The sequence below is a fragment of the Crocodylus siamensis genome, chromosome 1 (assembly GCF_052110815.1).
Source record: "Crocodylus siamensis isolate JL-2025a chromosome 1, ASM5211081v1, whole genome shotgun sequence".
Classification (NCBI taxonomy): domain Eukaryota; kingdom Metazoa; phylum Chordata; order Crocodylia; family Crocodylidae; genus Crocodylus; species Crocodylus siamensis.
In genome coordinates, this window is record NC_143395.1 from 136,028,955 (window position 1) to 136,044,429 (window position 15,475).

The 15,475-nt window shown below is 41.4% G+C and overlaps 1 protein-coding gene across 4 annotated transcripts in view; it reads right to left on the minus strand.

Annotated features, from left to right (window-relative positions):
* TRIM67 (tripartite motif containing 67) overlaps positions 1–15,475 on the minus strand; it is a 48,658-nt gene that overhangs the window by 26,924 nt on the left and 6,259 nt on the right. For 3 of the 4 annotated variants that reach the window (XM_090031496.1, XM_090031494.1, XM_090031493.1), the window contains 4 exons: positions 12,003–12,098; positions 5,369–5,491; positions 3,255–3,365; positions 1,231–1,390 (listed from right to left, as the gene is read on the minus strand). In XM_090031496.1, coding sequence (XP_089887622.1) covers positions 1,231–1,390; positions 3,255–3,365; positions 5,369–5,491; positions 12,003–12,098 — 490 coding nt within the window. The remainder of the gene's footprint in view (positions 1–1,230; positions 1,391–3,254; positions 3,366–5,368; positions 5,492–12,002; positions 12,099–15,475) is intronic. The other variant, XM_090031495.1, reaches the window with a different exon arrangement.

Here is a 15,475-nt window from a genome sequence, read left to right on the forward strand (position 1 = left end):
CTTGCTGCTGTTTTTCTGGATATTAAAATTTTAAAGGGCAGTTTACAGATATTCTCAGAGTGGTTTCACTAATACATTATAACTCATTTATACTAAGATGCAATCCCTTCTTGCTGAGCAGACTTTGGCCTTTAACTATTTATCCATTTGTTTCTCCAAGGAAATCTGTCAAGTTAGCCACTCTAATTACTTTATCTTGCGCTTCTTGAGTTCAGAATTAAGCCTACAGGGAACAGACAAAGTCTGGCTGAGCAGGAACCCTCATTTTATGAACTGCTACAATGCAGTCAGGAAAAAGAACACCATTATATCTTTAACTCATCCAATATTTATGGGTGGACTCTTCCCAGTCATCCACATGCCCATTGAACACAATGGAAAGACTCTATTGACCTAATGGGCTTTGGTGAAGACTTTAGAGAATGTCTATCTTTCTGTCCATACATACATTTTGATATGTCCCTCATCCTGGATATATATATAGATTATATTTTTCTACCTCTCCTCCACTGGTCCGTGCTTTCAGTAACTTTATTTGGAGGCCTGTTCATTTCTCCCCCTCCTTTCTGGTCCCAAGACAACACGTGGCTCTTCTTTTCCCATGGTTACTGAAGGAGCCCTTGCATAAAAAGATGGGTTTTTGCAATTGTCCTAATGACAGGTAAGTTCAGGCTCATCCAGATATCTAATGTTAAGGAAATCCACCAAAGAATGACCTTCCACTGATGATTCTCTATGCCTGCCTCCCAAAATTTTTCTCTTGGACTGTGCCAGCTGCAGTGTCCCCATTGAGTGTAAATGTCACAGTGGTTTCTCCTCACTTAGAAATATATTTTTGCCACTGACATATATCTTGTATACACTGTGTTACATCTCTTAATGTTATAGAATGGACCAAAGTTCTTTTCATTTTCACAGATCCCCTTCACACTGACAGGCTGTCTCACTTTGATGCACTTATCTTTTTAGACAGTTAACTTCACCTAATACCATTGCCTGAGGTTCTTCATGTTCCTGAAGATGAGGTGCACACTTCCCTTGGGAAAGAAATGGTAATATGTTTAAGATATTTTTTTAAAACAAACAAAGGGGGAAAAAAAAACTCTCCATGAATTTCAAGTTATAACATTTCTTCTATCTCTTTCCCCTTTCCTTGACCTCCCCCTTTCTCGTACCATTTCAAAACACACATGAGAAACATAAGGAGAAAATCAAATCATGAAAGCTCACCCCTACATTTCATCTGAATAAAATCCAGCTGGTGTATTGACTGCAGTAAAGGTTCACTATCCAGAGTCAGGTCAAACTCAGCAGATACTTTTGGTTCCAAGGCTCCTTTGACCCACTGTTCCTGAGACACCTGAACACGTTTGATTAAAGCATCTGAAATCTTAAAGAGAACATTAGGCTTTGTAGTGCCACTGCTGCTGCAAAAATGCATCAGAACCAGCTAAAAAAGACAGATTGACATGAAATACAATGCAAGGTTTAAGGAAGAGGAGGAGGCAGGCTACAAGTCTAGTAAGTTCTGTGTGGGCTGCACCTTGCCTTGTCTTTTCAGAACAAATCCCTGTCAGAGGAGGAAATGGAAAAGTTTTCTCTGAAGGCAAACTTTGTTCTGTATTGAACAGGAAATGTGTATCAGATGTATTGGCTGAATTCTCCTCTCTGATGCCTGGAAACTGAAGCTAGAAATATTCAAACTGCAAATAAGGCACACTCTTTTAACTGGGAGGATAATTGACTATTGGAACAGATCTCCAAAGAATGCAATGGATTTCCCATCATTAAATCACAATCAGATCCCATTTTTAAAGCTCCGTTATAGTTCAACAACAAGTGCCCAGGCTCAGTACTGTCGGATGAACACCTGCGGCCTGTGTCATGCAAAAATGTCAGCTTGCAAAAAGGCAGATGAGATGATTATAGGACTCTTTCTGGACTTAAAATCTATGAGTGACCTCCTGACTCCACTGAAGTCAATTCGAGTTTTGCCACTGACTTCAAAGAAGTCTGGATTCCACCCTCTGAATCAATAAATATCTGGAGCCCTTCCCAACGAGAGTTTCACATATGTAGAAAGGGCGGATTAGCTTTCAATGTAGGTCAGAGAAGAGAATTTAACCTCTAAAGTCTACTTGGGGTAGGGGAAGCCATTGTTCATCCCATGATCAAGTGTAGATCATTTTTTTTGGTGCATGTTGTCATTAGGCGGTGAAGTTTGTGTTAGGGCACTTGAGACCTAGGTTTTAAGCTTTTTATCAGTCACGTTGAGGGACTTTGTGGTTATTACGTGATACAAGTTTAACTTTTCCAGTATTAATGCTAAAAATCTGCCTGATTTAATTCACATAGGGTGCATCCAGATGAGTGTGCACATGCATTTCCCTAGGGGCAAATAGCAGCACCACATAGTTGTTCCACTGCTACTTGTCCCCAGGGAATGCCTCTGCATGTGTGCTCTGGCGCATAGCAAATTGTCCCAGGTGGGGTAGGGGAGACTAGGGCCAGCACCTGGACTGACCCCGGCAGCCCTACCAGGAGTTCTGGGGACCTCTCAGGGCTGCAACATGCACCACCCTGCTTTTTTTTTTTGTTTTTTTGCCCCATTTTTTTACAGTGGGAGTTCCTGGAGTCTAATTTTGCCAGTGCAAAGAACCAATTCATACGTGCCACATGCATTTTCCAGTGCCTCAAAAGCCTTTGAGGTGCTGCAAAGTGCATGTGTGTGCTTGCCTGGAAGCACCCATAGTGTGCAAAATCCTTTAAATGACATTTACAAGATATCTTAAGCTGTAAATGATGGTGTGCTGTACAGCAGAAGGGCAGTATGCAAAAGAATGATGTTTCACCATTCTAGTTAAATCAACACAGTGTCGTTACTGGTTTCTCACAGCGACATGTTGGAAGATTAAGAGATGATTAAGAGATGTGGTGGCCAAGGAGAGGAAGCCATGACCAGCTTCCTGATGGCATCTACATCATTTGTCTTCACAGAGAGGAACTTGTACAAAAAGGAGAACTGAGTTTTCTATGTCTTGTAAAGGCCTGGCCTCTCCTGAAACTATTATGTATAAGGGTGTTTTTTTGGGATGCAAACTTCAATCCACTGGGAAGGGAACGGAGCTCATTTCATACTGCCCATCAGACTGCAAGAACTTTGGGTCCTTATTAAGAGGGTAGTTGAGAGATGAAAGATGCTTATCCTAGCTGAGGGTTTTCTTTCCCACTAGAAAGACAAGAAGGAAATATACCTGTAAAAACCCAGAGGGATCATTCTCTTTGATTACTTCCAAACAGTATTCCATGAGCCCTGTTGACTGACGTAACTTCAGGGTACAGTGGTTTATCTGGTCCCAAACAACCTGGAAAAGTAGCATCAGTACTTCTGATAATCTCAGCTTTCAGAGAACAATTACATTATTTCAGAAGCAGTAACAGCAGGGAACAGAAGTGCATATTAAAGCTGTTTATTTTAGCTGCCATGTGGGCATGACCCTATCTATAACAGCTACATTTATTTGCTCTGCATTGTAAATACTGATAAGCAGTTTGGCAATACAGGGAATCTTAATATTCAAAGAAGATTAAGCGTTCTTGGCTGGGATCTGCTCATGGCCAAAGGAGTTAAGATCTCATGGGTGTAGAATCTCTTGACTGTCTTTGCAGCCACACTTCAACTTAACATTTTAATAACATTCTAACTTAAACCAGGGCACTGATATGTCATGTGCTCTGTGGTAACAGCTCATGCACAAGCGTTTATCTCATGGTAAATGGAATCTGAGCCATGACAGCTTATCCCTCTTTTGTTGAAGATTAAGCTACCAAGAGTCAGCTTTCACTTACTGCGGGGTAAGAACAGATAGATGGGCAGTTCCTACAGAGCAGACTGTGTGGTAAATCCCCATTCCCATTTGCCTCACAGGTCCTGGTTCATGTGCCCAGGCCCCCACTATATTAAACATACTCATGATGAGGATTGTTTCTGTGCAGACCATAGTCTAGCACAGTGGTTTTCAACCTTTTTGCATTTGCAGACCCCTAAAACAATTTGCATGAAAGTGCAGACCCCTTTGAATTGTAAGTCTGGGTATTCAGATACTTTTGATTGATCATAGCCATCTTTTGCAGACCCCTTAGACATACTTTGCAGCCCCCCTTGGGTCCACTGACCACAGGTTGAAAACCATTGGTCTAGGATTCCCTTCAGAATCTTCCATTGATCATTGTTCCCCAGCAGATGGATTTCTAGAAAAAGTAATGGGACAGGCACATCTCATTTACTCTCATTTTGGACATGATTGTGCACTTACACTGCTGTAATGTTGCAACCGATGGAAATGTTGTACAGTAAGACTTATATAAGTAAGTGAGAGAAGAATCAGTCCTCTACTGGGATATACCAAATGTAGGTACTTGAAAGTGTGGGGTTTCTGAAATAATGTGAAGTAGATTTTTAAATTTCTGCTAAGATATTTCTAAAGCATCAACATTGTAATAGCTACTTGGTAGATACAAAGCTATAGCTTTGCAAGACATTTATTCTAAATGCAGTTACAATGTTCTTTTCTTCCCCTTTCTTTTATTTCTCTTCCATAGAGAGCAAATAAGACTCTCCAGGTGTAGCTCATTGAAATTTGGGGGTATTTATACATGTGCTTCAGGAGTGGGGGGTGTGATGCTTTAATTGGCATGGCTCCAAGAGCTGCACTAATTAAAGCGCCTGGAGTGCCTTCTGTATCAGTGTCCCCATGCTGAAAAAAGCAGTCGGGGCACTTTAACTAAATTTCCTTGAACAAGCTCTGTTTAAAGCACCCCACTGCCATTTTTCAGTGTGGGATGCTAATACATGAGATGCTGGAGTCTGCTGGATCATGGTAATTACCACGCTCCAGGAGATTTGATTAATCAAGTCTGCTCTAATATACTTTAATTACAACACACTGGAGCATCCTTACTGCAAGTAGATAGGCATCCTAGGAGTTTGAAGAATTAAGGAATGGGGTAAATCCTTCTTCAGGCAAGACTCCTTCTTTTGACCAAATCCAGAGAGGTATCAAGCACTGGGATCACTAACTGATGTGAAATTGGGATTATTTTTAGCACTTCTCAGCAGTCAGCCCATAAACTTCAAATAGAAGTTTTGCTTCAGTGAAGACTGGACCCATGATTTAGTAAGTTCCTGACTTGTTCCACTGCACTCACACTTAAGTATGTTGCTCATCTGGGCCTGAAAATACATCAGATTTGGTCTGTGGGAATTATAATGGCATTTACTGTCATAGGAATTTAGCCTCCACCATTAGGGTATCAATGGTGACATTCTCTGGAGCAAATGTAGTTAGTTCATAATAGTTGTGCTCACCTTTAGTTTGTGCTCACGTTCTTTGGTAACTTTAGTGAGCAGCTTTGCCTTTTGCCGAGTTAATGCATCCACTAGGGCATCACATTGAGCAACAAGACAGGCTTCATATTCCAAGCCATTTTCCTGGAAGATGACAATAGTGAGATCCATTAATGAAAACAAAGTTTTACAACAAAAGCCATTATTTACTAAAATGTATTTTGCATTTAGAAAATGTTTCCTTTTAAGAGCTTGGCATGTCAAGTCTCCTTTGTGATTCCATTACAAGTTGCATCATTAATATCTGCTTCCTGTAAAATGCCTAAAGGGACGCTGTCAAGATGATTATACCATAAAACTGACTTAATGTAACTGCTTAACTGGCATAGGCAAGAGAGGACAGAATGTGAGGTCAGAAGCAAGCCAGAAGGAGTGTCAGTCAGTGAAATGATCACTGCCCTAGGGGAGAAGGGAGGCCTTGGTTTATAGCCCCTGCCTTCTGCAATGGGCAAAAACTATTCTGCTGCCATTTCTTTTATATAATAACTAACAAATGCAAAATTCAGAACCAGCACTGAGGACAGGAGCAGGGGTCAGAATCTAGATCTCCCCTCCCTTCAAGGGCAGTGACTATCTCCCTGAGCCATGCTTCTTTTAGCTTGCTCTCCTTCTAGCCCCTCTTGGTTGCCCAGTGGGCCAATTTCAACAGTAGGAGCTCTTGGCAATACCCAGAGCTCAGCCTGGTGGCTGGGTATTTTCCTGGGAAATAGGAATTGTAGGCATAAACCCTCTCTAGGAGAGGGAGGCCTAGAACCTGGGTCTCCCACTCCCTGGGTGAGTATCCTAACTAGTAAGCTGCTGGGAAAGAAAGATAGGAAGGTTCTCCTCAGCTATTCTCCATGACTTCCACAGCGCTATGTGCCTTCCAAAGGGTTCTAGGTTCTAAAATCAATATATGTGGCCTGAAATTACACTTTCATAGCTCACATCATCTGTGGATGTGCTACTTACTTGTAAAGGTAAAGTTGGACTTGGGCCAAGGTGTCTGGCTGTTCTTGAGACCAGAAGAGGGAGAGAGAATTTAAGCTCTTCATACTCTTTACTCCAAACCTCGGAACCAGCAAAGCACTTAAATGCATCTTTAATTTTATTCATATATGTGAGTCCCATCAAAGTTAATTACCACACTGGAATTTTTTTACAAATACTGTGAGGCCACTCGGCCAAAATTAGATATATGTGATTGCCTTCCTAAGCACTTGAGGACAATAGACTCCATTTGCTATAACCACTAATACCCCTTGAGACATCCTCCACAGGTTGGATAAATCAGTAGGCAGTTTCCCAGGACAAGTGTAACTGGCAATGTTCTCCATTTTCTTCCTCTTGGGGCCTTAGTCTGGCAAAGCACTTATGCATGTGCTTGACTTTACAGGAAAAATTAGTCTGTCAGCAGACATACCAATGCACTTTGGGCTGTCATTTACATTTGTGCAAAGCAGAGAGAAAACACTACTTTTTTGCTTCGGGGAGGGTTGTGCCCATGAGCTAAGTGACTCCCCAGAATTCAAGGCAATGGAGAATCAGGCCCAGGGATCTCAGACAAATATAATCTTATATCTATAGTCACCAAAGGGCTTACAAGTTGGGGAACTATCCTGAACCAATTCATTGCTTTAACAAAGTTCTCTCCTGGTTCACTCATGAGACCTATGAATATTACTTTTACTGAATGCTTTTAGTTTTTAAAAATACAGGGACTATTTATATGTTGTGTTTTTCCATGTTGAAATCCCCCCCCCAATGAATTCATCAATTTCATTTCATTCTCCATTGCTGATGTAGAATAGGTTTAGATGGACATTTTGCTTTAAGATGCAAGGGCCATCTCTTCTATAAAGCAGTACCCCCTTTGAGATAGTTACCAAACATTTATACCATTTACTCTTTGCTATCTATTATTCTAGTTGACTTGATCCAAGTTATAGAAGGAACTGCTAAACAAGAAAAGGAAAATGGATGTAGCTCCATGGCTGATGAGCCCCATTCTCTTCTTCCTCACACCACTTTTACAACCAGTGTAAATCTACTGACTTGGAAAGTTATTTCTGATGTGTACCTATGATAGAGCATCACTAAGCCTCTGCTCTCACCTGCACCAGTATGAATCAGAAGTATCTATGCTGAAGTCAGGATAACTGTCTCACTACAAAGAGAGTGTGAAAGGAAAATCACGGTCTCTGTGGTTATCTATTACATTAAAACTATTCTTTTCCCCCTTTCTCTCTTCCCCCCTACATTTCTGATTTTCTCTTCACCTCTGTGTATTTCAGGCTTTTCAGAACAAGTTTGTCAGTGTTTCTCCATTGTATTCCTTCTTCCTTTTCCACTAAGGGCTAGTAGTTTCTTGCCCTGGGAACTGACTGCACTGCCTATAACATTCCCACCCCGTGCTACCAGGCAAAGTGAACAACCAAACTGCAATGAGCTGGATGGCTGGTAAGCCCCAGCCCCTTCCTACTTGGTGTGTCCCACCTCTGCTGGGGTCCCCCTATCCTCCCATCCTCATTTTTTCTCTAACGAGTTGATCTGGAAGTGTTGGTTTCTGTCCAAAGGCTGCTAGAATGGAGTTTATAAGAGATGGTAATTCACCCTCTTCTACAAAACAATTCAAACAGGATGTCTTGCATTATGTCTCCTTATAATGAAAAGGAATGTGAGGCTGAAAGCAGAAGAATTGTAGCACCTGGGAGTGAAGGAAAGAAGTGAGAAACATATAGTGACAGCAACAATGCCCCTTAGAGAGGAAAGAGATAGTGAATGCAGTGAAAATTGTGGACAGGTAAAGTGTTTGAGAAAACAGAGTAGGCGACTTGAAAGTAACCAAAGACAGGCGGAAGAAGAGAATCAAAAGAAGATACTAACAAACCCAGGGAGAAAGTGAGAATGGGGGAGAGGGGCAGGAAACATAAGTTGTGACACTGTAATCCCCGCCCCAGGCAAAATAAGTACTAGCTCCTGTTAGCTCTGTTTTGCCCAGCAAGGCTTGCATGGCTATACAGCTTGCACTGGATTTAAATGGAATAAGGAAAACTACTTACATTTTATTTCATTTTTATAAATGTTTCTAAAATAGTTCTGCTAGGGGTAAATATGTTATGGCAGAGATTGCAGCACTGAGTTTACAGGTAACTTGACCTGAAAGGTATGTTTCTGAGCATGAATCTGTACCCAAGCAGTCCCAGTGTATTGGCTTGTTCAGATGTAATGTCTTAGTTCAGGCCTGATAAAGGTAGGCTGAAGATATAAGGCTCGGATCAGTTTTGGATCCAGATATTCCTACTAGCTAAAGGATGGATATTAGATCTAGATTTCTAGTTTGGGTACACCTCTAGTGTTTCAGTAAGGAGTACCAGAGTGGAAAATGTCTGGCCATTTGATTATAATTATAGCAGCATCTTTCTGCCAGTGTTTCTATTTGTATGCATTAAGGATTTTACAGCATAGCCTTATATTTGTAAATATTCATAGTTAGGTTTTGTGAAGGAGAGGGATAGCGTTTTTGTGGGGAAGGGTAACACACATGATCAGGGACTAAAGGTTCTGCCACATGTTCAAAATCAAGTTGGACAGAAATCAGCTATAGAGTTGTTACACATTTTCAAGTACTAACTTTATAGTTGGTTGGCTTTTTTTTTTTTTTATAGCTGGATGGCCATCCTTATGGTGTGTTAATTATTTTGCATGTGTGGCTGGTGTAAGTTTATTGTGTGATTAACCAGTTAATTGCATATTATATGTTAATGTGCAGCAGAGGCTTAAGGAGTCTTTCACTTCTAACTTAGTACTGCAGATCTGTCCCATATTCACAATGACTGGCTGAAGTTCATTATCACTAACAGCCATTTGGGAAAAAGGGAGAGAAATTGGTGGCTTCACACCAGTTCCTACAGCCAATTGTCCTCATTTTGTTAAATCCTAGTGGGTGCCTTTATTTGCACTCTCAGAAGGGTGACAGAGGAGTTCACATGCTGGCGGCATTTTTGGTTTAAACGTTTTAAGCACAATTTCATTTTAGACCAAATCTGGATTTTTTTTGAATACCTGCCTTCAATTTCTGTGTGATGCAGGAAGAAGGGTAGCGGATGGACAAAGGGGCCAGAAGAAGAGTAGATAGCTATCTGTGTGCATCCCACAGAAGGCTTGCTGAAACCGAGCATTGATGAGATTCATACCATTCCTTCTCTCATGCCCTGTGGGGCCAGTGTGGGGAATCTTGAACTAATGTTGGATGTGCCAGACTGAAAAGGGCTATCAATCCAGTAACATTTATGAACACTACATTCCCATGAAAAAAGCAAATTTAAATCAGATTTCTTTTTTTGTGAAATACAAGTTTCATAGATTCATAGATGCTAGGGTTGGAAGGGACCCCAACAGATCATTAAGTATGATCCCCTGCCTAGGTGGGAAAGAGTGCTGGGGTTAGATGACCCCAGCCAGATGCCTATCAAGCCTTCTCTTAAGGATCCTCAGGGTAAGGGAGAGCACCACTTCCTTCGGAACCCCATTTCAAATTTTGGCCACTCTCACTGTGAAGAAGTTCTTCTCGATATTTAGCCTAAATCTGCTGTCAGACTGTGACCATTGTTCCTTGTTATCCCAAGAAGTGCCCTGGTGAACAGAGCATCTCCAATCCCTTGCTGCGTCTCCCTAATGAATTTGTAGGCAACCACAAGATCACCTCTCAGTCTTCTCCTAAGGCTGAAGAGATCCAGGTTCCTCAGTCTCTCCTCATAGGGCTTGTCCTGTAAGCCCTGACCATACGAGTGGCCCTCCTCTGGACCCTGTCAAATCTATCAACATCATTCTTGAAGTACGGGGCCCAAAACTCCAACTGCAGTCTGACCAATGCTGCATAGAGGAGAAGTATCACCTCCTTGGATCTATTCGTCATGCATCTGCTGATGCAGGACAAAGCGCGGTTAGCTTTGCTGATGATTTCACCACACTGATAACTCATGTTCATCTTGGAGTCCACTATGACTCCAAGATCCCTTTCCGCTTCTGTGCTGCTCAGAGGGTCACTTCCCAGCCAGTAGGTGTGCTGGATATTTTTGTACCCTAAGAGCAGCACTCTGCATTGTCCTTGTTGAACTGCATCCTATTGTGTACTGTCCAGGTCTGCCTGAAATCATTCCCTACCCTTCAGAGCATGCACTTCATCCCACAATTTAGTATCATCTGCAGACTTGGACAGAATACACTTCACACACACATCCTAGTCACTGATGAAGACATTGAAGAGTACAAGACAGAGGACCAAACCCTGCGGGACCCCACTACCCACATCCTTCCAGGTTGATACTGACCTGTCTATTAGCACTCTCTGGGTGAGATCGCTAAGCCAATTTGCCACCCACTGGACTGTGTAAAAATCTGTCACAGCCTCTTAATTTATTTATGAGGATGGGATGGGATGAGATACTGTATCAAAGGCCTTGCTAAAATTCAAGAAAATGACATCCACCTCTACTCCTGCATTTAAGCATTTTGTGATCCTGTAATAAAACAAAACCAGATTGGTCAGGCATGATCTACCTGCTATGAATCCATGCTGGTTTCCCAGCTGCATTATTTTTCCCGCTGGACTCCCACAAATATGATCCTTCATAATCGTTTTAAAGACCTTTCCAAGGATGAACATGAAACTGACTGGCCTGTAATTACTCAGATCCTCCTTCCTCCCCTTCTTGAAAATAGGGACCATATTGGCCCTTTTCCAGTCCTCTGGGACATGACCCAAGCACTATGAGCACTCAGACAGCCGTGCCAGTAGTTCTGCTATGACACCGGCCAATTCCTTCAGTACCCTTGGATGCAGCTCATCGGGCTTTCTGACTTAAACACATCCAGTCCATCCAAGTGACTTTACACCAAATCAGCATCAACAGTTGGTGGGCTGGTGTCCCTTTGATGCCCATCTAAGAACCCATTAGGAGACTTATCTTGACCCCTGTTCAAGACCAACGTGGCAAAAAACTCATTGAATAGTATTTTGTAAATCGTTTAAAAAGCATTGCTTAGACTTGTCCTTCTTATGATTCAAAATCCAATGATCAGAGCTGACCAAATGCACACATAAAAATAATTTCTCTCAAATAAATAAGTGAATTCATTTTGGCAACCAGCATTTTATGTCCTTTTTCTGTTTTGGCTCTCCACAAACTTCCTAACAAACAATTTTATAAGTGGGGTGTTAGAAACAGTACATTTAAAGAAAATATTAGACCAGACACAGGGAGCAAATTTTGAATTTGTAAATTTTATATCAAATTCCCACCCCTAGGAATTACATTCGTTCACAGAAGGAGTATAAGCAATACTATATGATCATAGAATTCAGTCAAAAACTAATCAACACAGCTCATATCCAATTTTTGTTACAAGAAACTGCACACAAACAACCTACAGGCCAAGAAATGTTTACAGACATTACTTGATGAATAATTTTGCCTAACAAATGCATTCAAGAAAAGAGAAGATTATTTCAGGTTATTTAGGAATGGCAAAGGAGATTAAAGTCATTGAATAAATTATCCATTCAGTTCTGTTGATTATTGTATTATCAAAACAGCTAGAATTATGCAATTACCTGTATCTGCTGCAATATATTTTTCAGCTGAACTAAAAATTCTTTAGCTTCCTTTGCTTTATCTGAAACACCATTTAACGCCTGAGACAGCTGTGCCTGTAAGGAAAAGAATTCAAAAGAGTAAATTAGAGATAAAATTTAAATAGATTCTGACTAATTCTTACTTCTTACAATTAACAGCACACAAAAAGCTTACTTAATGTCACATGCATTCTTACATGCACAAAGTATTTTTCTTGAAAAGAATACGTTAGGATTTCAATCTTAATTAGAATTAAAATGGGTAACTGTGTGGGAAGTCAAATATTATGTCTACATATTCTAAGTTAATGTAATGACTAATTAAGTCAACACTTACAAAAGCCAGCAGCTGCCTATATATACATGGAAATTATAGTCTTACTTTTATATAGTGGCTATCATGCTGAAAAATCTGGAAGTGCTTCCTGAACTAGCAATCTTTTATCTATAAACCTGAGATCTTTAGCTTTATAACATCTGCTACAACTAAGACATAATACAACTTTCATCACACAACCTTTGTGACATTACAAAAAAAGTTTCCTTTGAGGCTGAACTTCTCCATGTTTCCACTTAGCCTGGAGGTGAATATTTCTGGAAAGTGATAGAAAAATTTCTTCAAACATTTTGACTTATGGGCTGAAAGTAGAAATATTTCAACTTGAATCTCTGCAAGACATCTTTAAGATAACATTTTACTCATGTATGCTTCAGTTGGCTGGATTGCATAACTTGATAATTAAGCATCAGTTCTAACTGCAAGATCAGCGGATCTTAACTCTTGCACCTCTTTGTGCATATGCACTACAGTAATCTTTACATGAGCATGTGCTATCTCGCAAAGCATAAAACATGACACGATTCCAACTAACCTGAAACACATATAGCATCTTGTACAACTGTGGTTATGTAGTACCTGAAAAAGCTCACGTAAATGATTTCCCTGGACAGGACACATAAAGGCCATAAAATAGTAAATGGACCTTGGCACCCCTTCCAGGAAAAGCCCCAGGGACTATCATTCCATTATTGATGTGATAGCAGGGTCGGGGTCTAGAATATGTTTAAATGACACTAAGAGCTGGCAAGAATTAAAGACTTCAAGAACTCAAATAATGTGGAATCTTTTTCACTGGAGATTTTCAAGAAGGGGCTAATTCTGCACCCATACAACAGGATAGACTAGATGACCTCTGTGGTCCTTTCCAAGCCCTTGATTCTATGATCCAATAACTGTAACTATCAGCTGTACTTCATTAATGTGGCAATGAACCAGGTCATCAGCTGCTGTTAATTCTTTCATGCATTGAAGCAAAGGGAACTAGGCCAATTTACACAAGCTGAGGATCAGGTTCTTGATCTCTTGACACAGTGTCTGCACTTAGCTAAATTTTTGCCTGCTGGACTTGCTAGGACCCTGTTAACTGTCCTTATTAGAAGATACAGCAACACATGTCAGCAATTGGAAAGCCTACTACCTATCATTAAGCCAATGGGTTCTGGGCTCCCTTACATTCCTAAGGATAAGAGTTGGCCTTTAGACGGAGCGTTTTACATGGACAGGCACATAGCTATGTGTTGGTCTAGGAAGAGACCTGGGAATGAACTGTAACTTAGGATGTCATCAGTTGTTCCCTGGTTCCAAAGGGATTCCCAAGGGAAGAAAAATTCAGCAGCCTCAGAAAGAGCATGGCTTAGATCCCCTTTCTGTAAGCTCATTTCAATCTCAACCCTTGCTGGTCTCTACACCTCCTTTATCTCCTTCCCCTCTACTCACTTGATTAAGTGGAAAAGGAGAGGTGCTGGCTATGCAGCTCTTGACCTACATACCATACCTCAGCCGATCAGTCAGGGAAACCTAACAGCCCTGGAAGGGTCTTACTCACTGTGTGTAGTCTCATTAGAGCTAGGTACAAACTAGCCCTCAATGGGAACCAGAGGTGAATTTTGAAGGAAGAATCAGTTTTCTCTTATATTCATGGAGTCTTTCTACTTTAAGACTATTTATAAGGATTGCATTTGTGTCAAATCTGAAAACAGAACATGGTCCACTATAATTCACTTATAATTGATCTAACAGACAGAACAATAATTATGTTACATTAGAGATGCTAAATTCATCCATTTATTCATCCACCCATTCAAATTCTTAGTACTTCATAAAATTTAATGAAACAGTGTCTGGACCAAATCCAGGGTTATTGGAGCAGATCCATGTCTCTTGCAAAGGGCCTTATGTGCTACCAGATCAGCGTAGAATGTTTCACAGATTCATAAACGTTAGGGGCTGGAAGGGACCTCGCAAGATCATCGAGTCCAGCCCTCCTGCCATAGGCAGGAAGTCTGCTGGAGTCAAATGACCCCCTCAAGATAAGCATCCAAACACCATTTGAAGTGGGGAGTCTGTTCCAGACCCTGGACACTCGGACTGTAAAGACATTTTTCCTTGTGTCCAGTTTAAATCGGGCTTCCAGAGGTTTGTGCCTGTTAGACCTTGTTATCCCTTGGGGAGCCCCAGTGAACAACTGTTCTCCCAGATCCTGGGGCACCTCCTTTTTGTATTTGTCAGCTGCCACCAAGTTCCCCCTGAGCCTTCTCTTCTCCAGGCGGAAGAGTTGCATGTCCCTCAGCCTCTCCTTGTAAGGCTTGCTCTCTTGGCTTTTGATCATGTGGGTGGCTTTCCTGTGGACTCTCTCAAGCTTATCCACATCTCTCCTGAAGTGGGGGGCCCAAAAATGGATGCAGTACTCCAGCTGCAACCTCACTAAGGCTGAGTAAAGTGGGAGGTTTTACGTCCCTGGTTTTGCTTGAGATACACTGTTGGATGGATGCCAGAGTTTGGTTTGCTTTGCCAGCCATGGAATCACATTGGTGAATAACTAGTCCTGAGTGGCATGATGAAGATTATATCCATTTTCTATCACTCCTTTTGGTCACACCCCTCACCTTACATATGGGGCATGTACTGATCATGCATTGGCCATGGGTGGTGGTGGTGGAGAAATAGGGGGTTGACAAAGGATGGAGAGAGGGGGCTGGAATGAGCCACTTTCTGCCACTTTCCAGCTGGCATTATGGTCCCAACTGGACAGGTGTGCCTCAGTCTCAAACTAAGGAAAATAACTGGCCCCTAATAGAAGTGTAATTCCTACTTCTCCAACATATTATCCCCTCCCTAACATCAGATGGGGAAGGGAGTCAGATTCCACAGGGTAGGTGGAGCCAAATGCTACATAGGGTTGGTCCTGTGGTTATCACACCAGCAGTACCATTCTAAGTCAATCCAGACACATTGCAATCAACATGGATATTGATGTCACTGGGCACAATACATTTCGTCTCTGGCATAACCACCCCCCTGAAGAACTTCAATATGAATGTGATAAAGATATTGATCAAATGGCTCTAGATCGAACCCTTGCGCTCATTAGACAATTGTGGTTGTGCTAATG